Source organism: Pseudonaja textilis, chromosome 1, assembly GCF_049901715.1.
Source record: "Pseudonaja textilis isolate UNSWEBS1 chromosome 1, rPseTex1.2, whole genome shotgun sequence".
NCBI lineage: Eukaryota > Metazoa > Chordata > Lepidosauria > Squamata > Elapidae > Pseudonaja > Pseudonaja textilis.
Window position 1 is genome coordinate 214534186 of NC_141990.1, and position 18400 is coordinate 214552585.

At 37.4% G+C, this 18400-nt stretch overlaps 1 protein-coding gene across 4 annotated transcripts; it reads left to right on the forward strand.

Annotated features, from left to right (window-relative positions):
• Window positions 1–55: 55 nt before the first annotated feature.
• On the forward strand, window positions 56–18084 carry IQCB1 (IQ motif containing B1). 4 transcript variants are annotated; one of them, XM_087920432.1, is made up of 15 exons: window positions 56–276; window positions 2036–2063; window positions 2412–2526; window positions 4069–4231; window positions 4341–4470; window positions 6252–6345; window positions 6520–6619; window positions 7329–7501; window positions 8626–8735; window positions 9117–9226; window positions 11030–11172; window positions 11992–12140; window positions 13845–13970; window positions 14783–14939; window positions 16938–18084. In XM_087920432.1, the coding sequence occupies exons 3-15, from the start codon at window positions 2415–2417 to the stop codon at window positions 17162–17164; spliced, it is 1794 nt and encodes a 597-aa protein (XP_087776558.1). In that variant the 5' UTR covers window positions 56–276; window positions 2036–2063; window positions 2412–2414; the 3' UTR covers window positions 17165–18084. The 4 variants fall into 4 exon arrangements, with proteins under 4 accessions (XP_087776558.1, XP_026563709.1, XP_087776559.1 ...); XM_087920434.1 differs by lacking the exon at window positions 56–276 and adding an exon at window positions 538–878; XM_026707924.2 differs by lacking the exon at window positions 2036–2063.
• The last annotated feature ends 316 nt before the right edge of the window (window positions 18085–18400 follow it).

The following is an 18400-nucleotide window of genomic DNA, read 5'->3' on the forward strand; positions in this document are numbered from 1 at the left end:
GCCAGTGGCCATCAGATAAAGCCCTCCACCTCCCCTACGACGGGGCGTCTCAGGGTTTTAAGGAGGAAAGACGTGTTATGCTAATGAGAACTGCGGGTAATAGACCCGCCAATGGGAGGTGCCGAAAGTGACTCTCTCTCTCTCTCTCTCTCTCTCTCTCTCCCTCTCGGTCACTGAGGTGTGAAGAGCGCCGATTCTATTGGCTGGAAGCGCCTGTGATCTCACAATCGTTGGCATAACAGTGCCATAAACGTTTCCGGTCGGGAAAGGAGGCGGGTGAGAGAGTTGATGCCGAGGTTCAATGAGTGGCCTTTTGGGGGTTGGGGGGAAGTTGAGCGGCCACGTTGTGCCCGCAATGAGCACTTTATGACGCGGACAGTTACTGAAATGATGCTGGGACAGAGGGAGGGAGAGGGGAGGGAAATAACGTGAACTGGCTTTTGCAAGACTGATACGGGGTTACTAATTTCTTCATTTTTCTTCATTTTCATCTTCATTTTCTTTTCATTTTCATCTTCATTTTCTTCATTTATGGTCTCACTTTCTTTTATATAAAGTGACTTTTTTTAAAAAAAAAAAATCCCAGTCTCTCCCACAGTTAAGCCCCAGTCTCGGTGATCTATAGTTTTGTCAGCAGCTCGAGGGAGATTTAGCATTAACTCCTTTGATTGTTTCCCCTGCTCCACTACTTACATAATACTGGGGTTTTTGTTGTTGTTGTCTTCCGTCACTATATATTCATCAAATTTAACCCGTTCGGCTTCTTTTGAGATCACTCAGTGCTGGCTAAGTACTGCCACATCCTTACATCCCTGAGATGACTTTCAGTCCATTGCTTTCTTTGCCCCACCTGACTTCACAGTCTTGTCCAAGGAAAGGTAGTTGATTTACGATCTTTTGTTTAGTGAGTGTTGGAACTTACAATGGCACTGAAGAAAGCGACTTAAGACCGTTTTTTACACCAGGGTTGTAGCCTCCTCCATTGTCCTGTGATCAGAATTTGGGTGCTTGGCAACTGGCATGTATTTCTGACCGTTGAAGTGTCCTGGGGTCATGGGATTGCCTTGTGCACCTTATGATGACCAAAGTCAATGGGGAAGCCAGATTCACTTTAACAATTGTGTTACTAACTTAACAACTGCAGGGATTCACTTAACAACTGTGGCAAGAAATGTCTTAAAACGGGACAAATACATTTTCAAATACAAATACAATGTTCAAATACATTTCAGTCACTTAACTGTCTCACTTAGTAACAAATTTTGGGCTCAATTGTGGTCATAAGTCAAGGACTACCTATAACAGCATTGGGGTTTAAATCCCCCCCCCAGGTGGTTTACACGGGGTTATTGAATCCATTACAACAAGGGTCTTCAAACTTGGCAAGTTTAAGACTTGTGGACTTCAACTCCCAGAATCTCTGAGCTAACATGACTGGAGGAGGAATTCTGGGTGTTGAAGTCCACAAGTCTTAACAGCTGTGAAGTTTAAAGACTCCTGCATTACAACCATGTAATTGAGAGAAACTGATGGGAGATCTTAGTGAATTTCATGGTCATTGGGGATTTGAACTTGGGTCTGTCCCATCCAGTTTCTCAATAGTTTAATTTTGCTGGTTCTGGAGGAGATATAGAAGTAGTCCTAATTTGGGTATGACTGCATGAGAAGCTTATTCACTGACTGCTAAACTAGCCATATGAGCTAAGTTCATAAAAACATGCTGAACTAAAATATAACTGGCAAATTGTCGCCCAGGATTACTATGTTGTAGGGCTATAGGTTATACAAGGAAGGTACTGAATTTGGGGAGACAGGCAAACATAATTTGTTTTCAACAAGGAAAGATAGAAATACAGTTTGTATAACAAGTGATACGTTTTATTACACCAAACTTAAGAACATAAAAGCTTTGTTGGATCACACTCAGGGCTTTTCTAATTCAATATTGTCTTATAAATGTTATCAGATGTCATCCAAGATGTCACAAATATCAGTTGTAAAAGCGTTAATCCTCTTCCCCTTTTTCTCCCTACAGTTAGCAATTAAAGCTTCTTGTTTAGGTGGTAATGAACAGTCTTCAAAACTAGTAGCCATTGATATATCTCTTCTACAAGTTTGCCCAACACTGCTTTAAATGGATGCCCATGTCTATTGTTCCCGTGTTCATAATTAAATTATGACAGTCTTGAATCTCCCAAATGCAAAGAAATATGTATTTTAGTTGAAACAGTAAAGTCTATGAATTGGATATTAAAATTAGCTTCTATTAAAATACCTTCCATGCAAATCTGATGTGGATTTTATTAGATGAAATCTATTTTATTACGCCTTGCTTAAAGTGTTGCTTGCCGTAAAATGTCACTTACTGAAGATAATTATCTTGGGTGACTTTTTTTCCTTTCTTTCTGTAGTTAATGTTACGTGAAATGAAGCCACTTCATGTGGATTCTAGAATATTGTCTCTGACTGCTCAGATTACTGAAAGTCCTGATCAGGATATTCCTGTGTTGCTGCTAAAGTTAAAAGGTAAATTGAGATCTTAGGTATAGCTCCATAAGGTAAAACTAAAGCCTGCTCTGTGCTGAGCCTGCTGTGCTATGATTACCATAGGGGTGTTTCCATTGGGGTTACTGGAAAGGGCATTTGTACATACAGAATTTTAGTATTACAGAGAAGACTTGATCATTATGGGAATTATGAGGTTGTTGTGAATCTGAATACAATAGCTGTAAGGAGTGAATGTACTCTAAGGAGTGAATGGACATGTTCTAGGTCTTATTTGTAAAATATTTTTAAACAAGTTAGGCTGATATAAAGACTTATGTGGATACATAAACCTCTATTTTTTTCCATGCCCCATTTTTCTAAATTAATTTTAATGTATTTTTAATTTACATGATAAATCTTGGTGGTTTTGGTGTTTACAAAATTTATAATTATGCAGGAAATGAGATGTTGGAAGGCAAATAAGGAAAAGGGGGGAAATAATACTTGAGGCACTAAGATTGGAAACCAAGGGGAAGAAACTGAAGTTATTCATATATTTCTAAATTGAAAAAAAGGGCTCAGTTTATAACAATGCTTCATATGATATCTTGACCCATTAATTAATCATGGGATCAGAATTGGAATGAGTTTCTGTATCTTTAAATCTTCTAACAAATAATTGTATGATATGAATTATGTAAAAAGAGAGCCAATTATGAAGTGCACATAGTAAAATTACATGGAGAGCCAGGAGTTAGTGAAAAGTTAGGAATTTGGTAGCATGTTTTCTGACTACATAACAATTTTTATAAAAAGTCATAAGCTTGATCAAATCCATGCATCTGATGAGGCAACGAAATTAGCTCATGAAAGCTTAATATCATTTTATGAATGTTTTACTCAGAAAAAGTATACCAGACTTATAATAAGAACTAGTATTGATCTGTTAGCAAATCAGAAGCATGTTTGCTCAATACATTGAACCATAATAAACTGGTCAGCCATATTTTAGCTGTGGCTGTGCTCTGCAAACTCACTATAAATGGTGAATTTATAGTTCAGAGTATTACACAAGTCTAGAAAATCAGGTTTTGTAAATTATGGTTACCTTAATCATGGTAAGCATATTATGCAAATACTCTGAACAAAATGAGACCAGGAATAAACCACAGTATCATTTCAGTTGGAGAAACTGTCAGTTGCTAGAGGGCTGCTTTCCAGTAAAGGAAGTTACAGCCAAGGTTGGTTCATTTCAGCTGTGCAGAATAAGGAACTTACTCTCTGGTTACCAGAATTCCAACTCAAAATTAGTCTCATACTACTGTATCATGGACACTGTGCACATATCGTATGTTCAAAGCATTTTCTCATTGACTAAACAGTGGTTTTTCCCTGTGGTGAATCATTTCACCCAGTTAAATGTTACAGAAAGCAGAATTTTAGTATTACATAGATAGATGTTCCAATTTATTACCTAATTTTGTGTTTTTGCTATGCTCCCTTCTGACCTGTCTTGCAGCCCTCTGTATTTGTTATTTTTTAGAGGGATCCAAACCTAAGCAGTTCAATTATTTTTCTTAGAAATTTTAACGAGTGCATCCCCAGGAAGTAATGAATCAAAGAAAATTAAACAAGACTTATACTATTGTGATCTAGTCCAGTACTGTCTACTAGTCCTTAAGCAAGATTACACAAGAGTGCCCGGAGGATGGACTACTGCTGCCCAGATAGCAGAGATATTAAGGTAAAAATCTGCAGTTACATAGCTGTATTCCTCCTGTAGTAACTCTGTATTAGCCTGTGGTTCTACTATTTGCAAATTACAGGGGATTTTTTTTCTTTTCCTTCTCAAGTCAGTGTTGTGTAGGTCTTGAGGTGAAAACAGAACGTGAAGAGTTTTACAGTAAACTGCTTCCTTCTGCAATAGACAGCCTCTTCTTCCTGGGAAGGCGTTTGCAAGCACAATTTGTTCGGGCAGTCAAGGTATTTGAGCCATTTTGTAATATCTTGACATATTAATGCAGGCAGTCCTCAACTTATAATAGCTCATTTAGTGACCATTCAAAGTTACAACGGTACTGACAAAGTGGCTTATGACAGTTTTTCACACTTATGACCATTGCAGCATTCCCCTGGTTATGTGATCAAAATTCAGATGTTTGGCAATTGGTTCATATTCATGACTGTTGCAGTGTCCTGGGGTCATATGATCACCTTTTGCAACCTTTTGACAAGTCTATGGGAAAATGAGATTCACTTAACTGTGTGACAGTGATGCACTTAACAACTGTGGCAAGAAAGGTCATAAAATGGGACAAAGTTCACTTAAATGTCTCGCTTGGCATCAGAAATTTTGGGCTCAATGGTGGTCGTAAATCGAGGACTACCTGTATAGAAAAATGTTGAAATGGGCAGGCGAGGGTTCCCACCTCTTCTGTTACTTGGCCTAAGTGATGATTACCAAGACATAATTTCTATGCTGTCAAGGCTCAAGACTGTTACCAAAGCGATAGCACTTAAGACTTATATACCATTTCATAGTGCTTTACAGCACTCTCTGATGGTTTACAGAGTCAGCCTATTGCCCCCAACAATCTGGGTCCTCATTTTACCAAACTGGGAAGGATGGAAGGCTGAGTCAACCTTGAACCAGTGAGAATCGAATTGCCAAATTGAAGGCAGCAGTCAGCAGAAGTAGGTTCAGTACTGCATTCTAACCAATGCGCCACCCCGGCTCATTGCAGTGATTTGTCCCTTTTTGATAATGCTTGATAATACTCTGCTTGACAATATGGGCACGGAAGTTGTTGAACTGAGGCTATTTTGAAAATGCATTCACACATAGCTTTGTTAATCGTTTATTCAGAGTAATAGAACAAAGACAATTATTAGACCTGCCTCTGGTTGTAGGCTGATGCTGCAGTAAACATTGCCAAGGCAGATATTCTGCTGTTTTTAACCTATTGTTTTTCCTTGTGCAATGTATCTGAACTTACATTTTCAACTGATGAGAGTAATTGATACATAATATGGTAATTTCTAAGAATTGTATTTGTCCATTAATTTGCATGTTTCTGAGAAAACAAAGAACCAATAAAACAGCATTTGCTTTGCATTATTTTTAATACCTGAAAAATACATATGGTACTACTAACAGATTTCACAAAATCCTCATACTGCGTCTAATTTATGGCGTGTGGTTTCTAATTCCAAAACACACGTGTACAGACGTGTAGTTTCTAATTCCAAAACATAATAAAAGTATTCCAGTTGATTTAGTATTAACATTTCTTCCTCCCTTAACACTTAACTGAATGTGTTATTTTAATGCCATAGATCAGCTTTCCCGAACCAAATTTGAACATCTCTCATCAGCCTCAGGAATCGTGAAAGTAGTTGTCCAAAGCATATTGAGCATATTGAAATTCAGTAAAAATAAAAAACACACAACATTCCATGTTTTTAAGACCATCGTGATACACAGTACACTTTTAATATATTAGCTATTGCTAAGAGACATGCTGAATTCTACAAAGAAATAGAATATACTTGGTTGGAGAAGTTGCAGAATAAGAAGGAAAGTTATTTTCTTATTGTGCCTGTACCATAACTTAAGTAGTCCTCAATCCTGCTTCTCTCCCCGCTTTCTCAGTTTTAGAAGAATACTATCTTTTCAGTAAATATAGCTTGAGGGTATAATCACTGTTTAATTTATGTGTTTCAAGAATTTTAATCATCAGTTTCTCCTTTATGTTTTCTTTAAGGATGAAAAAAGGAATGAATTTCTACATTGTTTCAGGACAGTGACTGATGCCATCTGTTGGTTGTGTAGAAGTCACGTCTATCTAGTAGGAAATGGTAAGGGAAGAAAAGCCTGGAAATTCATTGAGTATGATGAACGTTGTTATGGTTTCTAATTCACCTGTGATCTGCATTTAGAGGGTTGCTGTTAGCTCCCACTCTCCTTTCCTGAAACAAAATGAAGCATCAATTTAACTTCTGTTTGAAATGGATTTCCTGTTTTTGCCCTAGTGCTTCAAAATAAACACTTTCAGCAATTGCTGACAACTGATGATGCGGAAATAACAACCCAGACTCTGTTACTCTTGCAGAATATTTTAAGGACCAATAGGTAATTATATACTAAAGTGTATATTTTAACATTTTGAAATTCATCCTAAAATATGAATAGCTCCTGTAGGTTAATTAGCTTTTCATCTTCATAATTCCATATTCTTCATTCTAAAACAAAAGATACAAGGTTATAGCTATAGTTTAAAGCTAAACTCCCCCCCCTTCTTTTTTTACTGGTGGACATATTTGACATGTTGGGACACAGGTAGAGGCTTTCACAAAATGAATGCTGAGAGAGGTGCTTCCCTATTCATGAAAGGAATATTGCAGGGTGGATGTAGAGGGATGTAGAGCAGCAGCTGGGGAAAAAATGGTACCTGCCAATGCTGTTCTTGAGGTACTCTATTATTTTTTTCTCAGTAGCTCTTGGGAGCCAATGTAGAACATTGCCAGCTGAAGCATCAGGTGTCTTCAGCTACCTATTATTTCTGTATTCAAAGAATCATTGTGGGACTCATTTGCAACATGCCACCTTCTCATTTATTACATTTTTGAAATTGTAAAAGGCAGATGGGGTGGGGAGCCTGACATGCATCAAATAAATGGACATTTGGGAGTACCCTGACTTCTGAGTTGGTGGAGCCTCATTCAAAGGATTTAGTGTATTTTTATATTACAATATGGTTGGGGTTCTTCCAATCCTGCCCATTTCCCATCCACCATTTTAATTCCAATATGATTTCCTCTTTTTTTTTTGGTTTTCTTAGTAAAGCATTAGTTCAAATAACAGAAGAGACCCTGCACTTCCTTCTGGATGAACTTATTTACAAGATTTCCTCTACCACCAACCCTGCCAGAGGAAAGGAAACTGTTAAACTGTTACTTTTGATCACAGAATCTGATGCCCAACTTGTTATCACAGTGAATGCTCGCTACAAAGGTTTGTAAAAAAAAAAAAAAGATTTTGAAAAAAATATTTTAGAATAATAAATTTTGGCATTGAATATTCCTTGGGGAGAAGCTAACTGTAATTCAAATAGTTTGTTACATGTATTGGTTCTCCAAATTTAGCACTCATGTTATTGATTGTAAAATGTATTAATTGGGCACTGTTTTGAAACAGTGAATATTATGGGTGAAGTCCTGTAAAGCAGGGGTCCCCAACCACCGGGCCGTGGACCGGTTACCGGTCTGTGGAACATTTCCTACTGGGCCGCCGGTTTGCTGGGCGCCGCCATCTTGTTTGACGAGAAAGTGCTTCCGGGTGAGCTTTTCCGGTTGGAAAGCGGCGTTTGGGTGCTGAAAGAATCCTCATGCCTTAGTTCCATCGAAGGGGGGGGGGCTTCGAATGAAACTAAGGCGCGAGGATTCTTTCAGCACCCAAGGCAAGGCGAGCCGAGTGACCGTCCCGAAGCCGTCCCGAAGCGAAACCCATCAACAAAGGTACAAAGGAGGAGTTGAAGGTGGCGGGGAGAAGCGGGGGACGGCTGGCTGGCCGGTCGCTCAGCTCGCCTTGCCTTGTCATGCATGCTGATGCTGGTACCGGGCCACGGATCATTTTGTGATGCCGGTACCGGGCCGTGGCACAAAAAAGGTTGGGGGCCACTACTGTAAAGGAATCTAGCACTATGTATAGTAAAACAGGTATAATTGATGGAATAGATAGATAGGTAGGTAAGTAGGTAGGTAGGTACATACATGCATACATACATACATGCATACATACATACATATATACATGTCTTATATGGTCATAATCATATACTAGGAAAAGCAGCGAATCTATTTATTTATTCAGTCAGTCATTATGAATGTATACTTTGCCTTTCACCTGCATTCAATGCAGGAAGTTTTATTACTATATCTTTTATAATGAATCTATTAATTGTTTAAGCTTTTCTTTGTATCTTTCACTACTTCTTGCCACTGATGTACATTTAATGTGGAACTCTTATCTTAGTATCTGTGTCACTAGTAATTTATAATCAACATCTCTAGGATGGATAAACAAGCGCTTTTTCTTACCAAGTAGCATGTTTATCTTAGCACATATCATTTATTAAGGGCTACATACTCTTCTAAGCAAGCAATGGACTGGCAAAGGATTTGACAAGAATCTCAATCAATTGCTGGACTTGCTGGATGCAGAAAACTTAAGTTCTTGTGACCCACAGGTACGATACAGGTATACTGTGTGTTTTGTAGAAAGAATTGTGTCTATGGTGGAGGTAGTTCATGTTAGATTTTTACCAATGTATTCATACGGTGTTTCATAACTTCTAATCTGGTCACATAATTGGAATGTGGCTAATGTAAGGGAGAATTATTATAGAAGCATTCTGAAATTGTAAGCTTAATTCTTCAAAGGGAGTTTGCCATATCTCCAAGCCTGGATCAGATCTTCTAATTAGATTATAAACCAGCTTTGGTTTGAATGTAGACTAGTAAATTGTCAAATCAAATAAAGCTCATAGAGAATGTACATTCTTAACATCTACAACCATTTAATTATCACATGCACTAGAAAAATAAATAAGCTAATTTGTTGATTTCAGAGAATGCATCAAGCAGCGTGCTTGATACAGGCATCTTGGAGAGGATATCAGACACGAAAAAGATTAAGGCAGCTTCCAAAAGCTATAACTATCTTGCAAAGGAAATTTAGGTAAAACTATGATATTTTTTTTAATCGAAAACAATGTTGCGTTGTTAAAATGGCTTGGAAAATAAAACTACAATATAGGGATTTTCCAGATCTCCTGTCTGGCCAGGAACATCAACTAGATATATATTTACTGAATAAAATCTCCATGTGTATGTTTTTTTAAACCTGAAAATAACCAGAGGCTTTGGAAGAATAAGCTTATATGTAAAGTCACAGTAGGCATAATTTCTCTGTGTTGCTCTTCTAAGAATAAACTTACTTCTGTAGAATTAGATTAGAGTGAAGGAATTAGAGTAAAATTTCTTCACTCCCTTCTGTATTCGTGCATTGTCTGAGGCTTATACATTTTTTTATTTTTTTATTAGATTTATGTGGTGCCCATCATATCTAGAGGTTACTTTTGTTAATACTACTATGATTAATTCCTTTCTTTGCATTCAGTATTTGCAGATATTCTGGTAAAGATATGGTGCTGAATTGGAATTATTTTATGGCTTTATATCCCAATTATTTTTATTTGTTAACATTTTTTTAATTGTGGTTGCACTATGCTATAACCATACCCTGATTTATTCATATAAATACAAAAAGTTCTTATTGGTACTTGTTTGAGGAATCCACTAGAGGGCAGATTTCATTCATGGATTTTCAACCCTGCAGATTATTTTCAAAATGAAAATTCTATGCTTCATTGCTAGACTACACTGTAGAAGGCATAAATTATACTGCCTGATCCCAGCATACATATATAAATAATTTTGTGCACTTTAGTCGTTCTTGACTCCAGGGGACTGCCTGAACTAGTCCCTGCAGTTTTCTTGGAAATATTTTCAGGAGTGATTTGCTCTTGCAATTTTCCTGGGCCAAAATAAAGAGTGAGTGGCTCAAAATCAACCATCTGGCTTTATGCCCTAGGTAGAATTAAAACTCACAGTGTCCTGGTTTCTTGCCTGGTGTTTTAACTACTATACCAAAATGATTCTCTCATATGCATAAGTGTGTGTGTGTGTGTGTAGAGTAAAAGAATGCTCTTGTTTACTCTTTATGTGATTTTTCTCAGAAGTGCTTAATTGCCATTGTTGAAAACAGCTGAAGTAGATCTTGCTTTTGGATTCCACTAAGTAAACTAAGGTTTACTGTCACGTACTAGCATACTTCATTAGTACTATAAAATAATACGGGACCAGAGGAAGACACGGTCCATGTCTTCAAAATGGAAGGGCAGGGAGTGCAGGAGTCTAGGCAGTCACTCATGAGTTTATTTTTGATATTAAGAATTTAGAATAGGTACTAAACTGGGGCCTGAAAAAAAACCCACAAGAATTACATAGAGATTGCAAAGTTAATGAAGAATAATGTCATCCTTTAAAAATAGTCCAACCCCCAAATAAAATAGAGTCCCAAAAAATACTGCTTTGCCCACCCTGGGGGACTTGTTTTGGTTATGTTTTCTGGAACAAATCTATTTCATTTTTTTCCTCCAGGCAATTAAAGTAAATGTCAGTAATACCCTAAGAAACAAATAACATTGCAACAGACTGGTTTTGAAGGGGCTGAATTGTCCTTAAATGCTTAAAGGAGTTTAAACAGAGCTGAATGGCCACTTCTCAAGAACGCTATAGGAATAGGCAGGAAGCTGGACTTTGTCACATTTGAAGTCCCTTTACTCTGTCTGTCTACAATGCTGTGGAAGAATACATGGCAGAAATTCACATGATTTAACCCTAAATGGTGCTAAAACTGGAATTAGTTTGAATGTTGAAAACAGCATTTTCAGTGTTTTTTTAAAAAACTTATTTATAGAGCTAAAAGAGAACAGGAATTGCAAAGTTTAAAAAGGCAGAGAGAAGAAGAGTCCCTCCGTCAACAACTGCAGCTTCAGAGGCAAAGAGCCATGAGGCTGTTTCATGAACGGCAGTTAACATTACTGGAAATTGTCCATGCAGGTATAGTTATTACAGAACCATGAAGAACCTTTGGGGGATTAGTATCCTCTTTACTTTAATTTGGATATTTTTTCTTTTCTTTGTTCTCCAGGGTGACATCATTGATGCTCTAAAGGACTTTTATAATTTATGATGGATCTACTGTCCAAGGAATAGGATGAAATGTGTTGTAATTTGTATCCAGTAAAAAGTTGACTAACAAAGGCATAATTCAGTATAGCTACATTAAAATATAGTACATATTGTATTTGGTATAAGATCCTATCTATATAATGTACAAATAGAGGGTGGGGCTAGCACAATAATAATATATTATCAAATATTTAGGTATTATAATGAAATTACTTCACATCTGTAATAATGTTATATTTCCTTTCCTGTCATATTAAAACTTAGACTTCAGTTGATAACTCTGGGTGGAATATAAATTTGGGGGCTATATCAATTCTGTGATGTCATATTGTCATATTCATGAGATAGCAGTTAAACTTGCTTTGCCTAGATAGCTATGGTCTACAACAGGGGTGTCAAACTCACATCGTCACGTGACTTATTGTGACTTTTTCCCCCTTGGCTAAACCGGCGTGGGCGTAGTAAGCATGTGATGCACCTGGCCTGTGGGCCGCGAGTTTGACAGGCCTGGCCTACAAAATGATCGTTCAAGTAACTGCAGTGGCATTTGGTTTTTAAAACATGTTTTACTCTAACTCTGTATGGTTTCTCTTCTGCATCTTTCATCTTGCTAGAATGAAATTCAAATCTCTCCGCTTGTGTGAATTCTGATTTTCTAATAATGAATATACTCTCTTTATTTCTCAGGTCAAATAGATAAGCATATGCATGAAATGAAAGAGAAAGCAGCCCTAACTATCCAAACATATTGGAGAGCATTTAAAGCACGGAGAAATTTTCATCAGCAAAAAAGAAATCTCAAGGAATATAAAGCAGCTGTTCTCATTCAGAGAGCGGTCAGTATGCAAACCAACTGTTGGCATGATACAAAACATTTTGCATCAGTATATTAAAAAAAAAAACATTTCAAATTTAGGACCTCCAATGGATCTTTTAACTTAAATTTGTAAATTGAGATGTTCATGGAACACTGCTGTCTACAAAAACCTAAGCGTTAAAACGGGTGGGATTCAAATTTTGTAACAACCAGTTCTGTGGTCGTGGCTTAATTTGTGGGTGTGGCTTGGTGGTCACGTGACCGGGTGGGTGTGGCCAGGTGACTGGCAAACTAAACACAAGTGTCCCTTGGTTAATGGCCAGTTGCTTAGCAAGTGTTCTAATTTATGATTGATCTCCCCAGAGCTACTTGACCTGTTTTTGGAGTTTTGACAGCCATGCACATACAACATACAAACACACACACACATACACACACACACACACACACACACACACACACCCTTCTAACCCTGCTATTCTATGATTCTGTAAGAATCTCCTGCTGGAGCAGGGGTTTGGACTAGGAGATGACCTCTGAGATCTCTTCTAGGCCAGCCCTAGATTGCTGTGCTGCTTCAAAGAGTCTTCTGAAGCCAGGGTGTGTGTCCTTCCTTCCTCTCCTTTTTTCTCTCTCCCTCCCTCCCTCCTTTGCTGTATTTATTTATCTATCCATATATCTCATTCACTTTTTCCTCTCTCCCTCTCCCTCTCTCTCCCTCTCTCTTTCTTTCTTTCTTTCTTTCTTTCTTTTTCTTTCTTTGTCTTCCATCCCCCCTTTCTTTGTCTATCCCCTTTCTTCCTTTCTCCTTTTCTCCCTTATTCTTTCTTTCTCTTTCTCTCTCTCTCTTTCTCCCTCTTTCTTTCTTTCCCTTCTCTTTCTCTTTTACTCTCTCTCTCTCTTTCTCATTCCCTCTTCCTCTCTTTTCCCTTTCTTTCTCTCTCTCCCACTCTCTTTTTCCCTCCCTCTTTCTTTTTCTCTTTCCCTCTCTTTCTCTCTGTCCCTTGCCTTCTTCCTTCCCACTCTCCTTCAAAAGCTAGGAGACCCACCTGAAACACACACACACACACACACACACACTTCCAACATCGCTCATTAACTTACCTTCTTCCTGGCCAGTCTCCTAGAGTCCCAGGGACCTGGTGCAATTATCCATTCACACCCAGTCCCATGTTGCCCAGAAAAGCTGGCAAGCAAGGCTTCCAGGTCCAACAAAGGGGCCAGGGGGAGGACTTCCTCCCCTCCTTCAAGCGCCCACCCCACTGGCATCCTGGCTGCCTGCAAACATACCTTCCTCCCGTTGTTGGTGGCAGAGGGAAAGGTGAACCAGCCAGGGCAGAGCCATCGCCACTCGGCTGCCTACCAAGCCTTTACTAGAGTGAGTTGTAAAGAATAAAACTTATCCATGGAGGATTAGAGCTCAGGGCCAGCGTTACAGGATCCATCTCCTTTCCCATGCGTGAAGAAAGTATGGAGGAAACGTCTGGGTTCAGGATGTGGCCGTTGTTTTGGGAAGATACACTAAAATGTTCTAACACACGTAACTGTTTAAATGTTATCTATCAGAATTGGTCTTGCATTGAAAATAGTGTTGATGTAACATTTCTTTTTCTAAAATTTCCATGCTCACTAAGAAGGTATTCCATGAACCTGACCTGGCCTATGTAAATATTAAGATTCGGTAAAGAGGGGATACTTGTTATTAATATTTTATTTCAATAAGGCGCTTAAATTCTTGGAGAAGAAAAGAAGAAAGGCACATTCTCTCTGGAAACAGCCTGAATCTCTTTCGGATGAGCAGAGGATATTGTTACAGCAAAAGGTGGAAAGCTATATTAAACTGCACCCAGTAAGTCATCGTTACTCCCCTATCCCTTGGATTGTCCCAGAAGTGCTTTTTTCTTCAAAAGGCAACTGGGCCGTTTTTTTCCCTTCCATGAGGAAGAAAAAAAAGTTTTGCTTCTCATCCAAGAAACTTTGGGGCTTTTAAGCGTTCCAGTCATATGACTACATTTTATAATATGTTTTGCTGAGAACGGGCATTTACTTCTGGTTTCTGCACCCTTAATAAACTATTGGCTCACTTAAGGGCCATAGATTTGCTTAATGACCACTGTGATATGCGTAATAACCTTTACCAAAAACTTAGTAAAATCAAATTGGTCCTGTGATTAACCAATTTTACAACTATCAACAGTTGCTACCAAGATAGGCAGGTTCCATTACAGACATAACTCCAGGACTACCTGTAGTGACTTTACAGCATTGCCTTCAAATCTTGAAAAGTTATAATCCATATACGTATCTTCTTTCATTCTATTTCCTTTACCTAATGAAACATGCCAATAATGTGTAATTTTTTATAGCTATATAAACTGAAACTATGCCATGGATAATCTGCTTTGCTTTTATTTGATATGAGAAACAAAAAATATTTGGTAGGGATGTTTGGGTCTTTTCTTTAATGTAATAATAAGTTGCTTCTTTCTGAATCTTAATTAAGAAATTAAATTTATTCAGTGATGGATCAATGGCTTCAGAGAGAAAACAGAAAGAAGCACAGTGATTAGATTTACCGATTCCCAAGGAATGCAAATGTTGTGCTGCAGACTCTTACAAAGGTTTGAAGCTGATAACCGAGAGATGGTAATTTTTCTCTAGGCTTCTGCAATGTCAGAAGAAATGAGCAGAGAACTTCATCATCAAGCCCAGGAAAAACTAGCCCACTATATGCTGAGAAAAAGAAAAGATCAGAAAGCAAAACAACATCGAGAGGCTTTGCTTGCCCAAGTTCACACAGATGTGGATCAATTGTTAAGTACGTGTGTGTCTCATTTTGGTCTTGCATAGATTGTCTTCCCAGGTTAGCTTTGATGTGGTGAATGCTGATTAATATCACACCTGAATTATCCAAGTAGACACTACTTCACCCAGCTTGAATTTTCTTCAGAGCTCATCATTGCTGGATAAATTATGAATTAACACATCCTCTTGATGCTTAAGTATTGTGGGTTTAAAATTCTATTTTTCACATTGACCATTATCCTAGCCCTACCCATGCATTTGGAGGTGCTGAAATAATTACTATGAACAAATATAACATGTTTTCAGTTTTCAGTTTGAGCTGTTCTCATGTTTTCGCACACACATGATCACTCCCATATGATTTTAGCAGTCTTATTCTGGAGGAGACTAGAGAACCCATAGATACATACATCACATATCTTTCATTTATTTAGTAGTTCCATTCTGGCACATGTATCTGTATCCAGTCCCTGTGATTATCTGGTTGATAGAAGAGCAGCGGCATTATGCATCACCTTGGTATATGCTGCACTTGATGGCCCTGAAAGGCAGCTGGACTTTGGGCCAGTCACTCACTTTCAGCCCAACTCACCTCCCAGGGCTGTTGTAGAAAATAGGAGAAGGAAGGGGTGTTGGGTATGTTTACCCCTTGAGTTATTTGTGAAACAATAAAAGTGGGATATAAATAATTTCATATTATGTATTGTATGTATGTATGTAATGTATGTATGTAATGTATGTGTACATACACATTCGTACACACACATACATACGTTTGTGTATTTTGTATATATATCAGAACTGGAAAAGGAAAAGAAAGATTATAAAGAAGCTGCTTTCAATCTTCCTGACCGCAGCATTTATAGATATATTTCCCCTCCCTCTCTCCCAGGTTATATCATAATTTTGTTCTTTTCCTAAGCTATGCTTTCTAAGTTCAAACCAATAAATTACAAGTTTTTTTCCTTTTTTTAGCTTTAAGCTCCTTGTGGAGCTTCCTTTAGCTCCACAAGGGCTTTCCAGTCATTAGTAAATGTAGTTATTGCTCTTTCTCTAATCAAACAAATTAATTTTGCCATCTGTGCTAGTTCAGTATGTCTAATATTTTCCACAATATTCTTTAGAAACAACACTAGAGGGGCTTTGTGTTCAAGGGATATTTTCCCCATGAGAATAATCAGTTATCAGTTTTGGCCCACTCTGTTATTTCATTACCCATCAACACATTCTCTTTGTTAATAGTCCCATCCTTGACTATTACTTCCATGTAGAAATTTCAGCCTGTAATATAACCAATGTTGTTTAGTTCTTCAGGAGTGAATTCACTTGCCTTTTACAATGCTAGTTATAGTTTTTGCTTCTTTCATTTTTAGTCTTCCCTAAGTTTGATCTCTACTTCCAAACCATATACTTATAACATTGCATATTTTCATCTAAGATAAGACATAAGGAATAATTGGGATGGGTGTGGAGTTTAGCTGCCTTTTTATTGTTTTCTACCACAAAATAAATAGTAAAATGTACTATACTTTGAAAGGATTGGCTGCTAAAATTCAATTGGGCTCTAAAACCTGAAAAAATAGTTTCAGATTAAATGTAGTTTGTTCTAATCAATCCAAGTAATGATCATAAATGAATCTTATGATGGTAAATTACATATGTTAGACATAAATTCTTATACATTCAACCTTATTTATATACAATTCAACTTTACTTCAAGTTGCTAAGAAAAACCATTATGATTTTTATTTATTTTGATCTGGACAACCACTAATTTCTTGTCCTTATATGCTTCTCTCTGTTGTCTTTGGCTTCTTTCCTTTCACAAGTGATATGTAGTAGGCACTTTACTTGTTAGAACTTGTTTCTGTGTACTTTAGCTGCATTGTTCCTATATGTATTTCCCCTTGCAGCATTGTAGGATGCTACTTTGAAAACAAGATGATAAAAACTGCAAATGTAGAGGTTGTTAACCAAGTCTTTTAAAGAATGATATATATTTTTGCCATAGGTGCTCCAAGCCTCTCAGAATGTACCGTGAAGGATCTGAATGTCTTTATGAGCAGATCCGTTCCTGTGGTAGCTAAAGCCAAACAATCCCATAATACAATGTTAAAATATATGCAGTGGCCCTGGTGGAAAAAACTTGAAGAAGACTTCTTTAAAGAAGAGGTTGATTCAGTGGACCCTACAACTGCTGAACTGGAGACTTTGTTCATTGGTGGAAGCAAAGTATGATTATTATAGAACATATTCTAACGAAGTAATTGTGTACTTTTTATCCCATGATTTCCCCCCAAAATGTATTAGCTATTATCTACTGAATTCATAATAGAATTCTACATTCCAGATATTGAACTTAGGGTAGAAAGTCTGAAACTAACTGCTCAGATAATTTCAGATGATCTGTAGAAGTGTATTGTATACAGTTTTATACACTAAGAATTGTATAATTTCAACTTTTTAAAGTGGCATTTAAAACTGGGTGCTGTAGATTTAGAACTATGGGTACGCAGAATAAACAAGGAGGGAGATCCCAAATTGTACATGTACGCATATGTGTTGGGGAATAGCTTTTCTTGTGAATAGTCACCCTGTGTTCATAATACGGAGTCTTTCTGCCTGTTTAAAAGTTAAGACAGCATCCAAATTTGAATATAAGCCTCTTGGCTGTGTGCATTTTACCATATGTGCCTGGTGATTCCTCAACTCCTCTCATAGACACAGAAAAGCTTTATTCTTTTAGAAGACAAAAACAGAATTCCAGACTTGTGAAGCAAGAGGTTTTCATATCTAAGCTGGGAACAGGATTCAGATTATTTTAAATCCTTTGTTACAGAAATCAGTAATTGTTCTAGTTGTTACAAAAATCAGCAATTGCTTTAGTTAGACATTGCATTGTTTTAATTTCTTCTGACTGATTTAAAAGTCTTGTTCTCTCCCCTCCTTTATTTCTGCACATTTAGGACATTCTAATTTCAGACTGAATTCAAGATTTACTTATTAATATCTAGGATGATGACAAATTTTCAAAATTACCTCTTTCCCAATATCTCTTAATTATAGTTGACTGAGACCATATTGTGTTTGCTCAGAGTGTTGAATGTGCTTTTGTAGATCAAATTCATATATCTTTTGAGTTACTTCAATAAACATCTTTTTTAAAAAACCTTGTTGTGATTGATTTATCTCCCAAAAGGAGAGGGGAAGATTGGAGCCAATTGTCACATTCACTTGTATTACAAGATGTATTATAGAAATTATTCTTTTTCCACATTGTCTCTTATTTACTAGAAAGGCAGTATACTGTAGGCTGTAGAGCCTGTGTCATTCTCATAAGACTGAGTTTAGGGGGAGGACATCAAAAGAGACACTGCCTGGAAAATAGGTGATGACACAGAAACTTCCAAATTTGACAGGATATTTAGGGTAGTGTTAAGAGTCATAAAAAATCCTGCATGCTACTGAAAAATG

Excerpts from the sequence above, each read along its gene's own strand:
- IQCB1 (XM_087920432.1), top strand. The coding sequence starts at position 2,415 with ATGTTACGTGAAATGAAGCCACTTCATGTGGATTCTAGAATATTGTCT. Across the intron at positions 2,527-4,068 it reads GTTGCTGCTAAAGTTAAAAG|AAATTTTAACGAGTGCATCC; the intron begins GTAAATTGAGAT and ends TATTTTTCTTAG. Across the intron at positions 6,620-7,328 it reads AATATTTTAAGGACCAATAG|TAAAGCATTAGTTCAAATAA; the intron begins GTAATTATATAC and ends TGGTTTTCTTAG.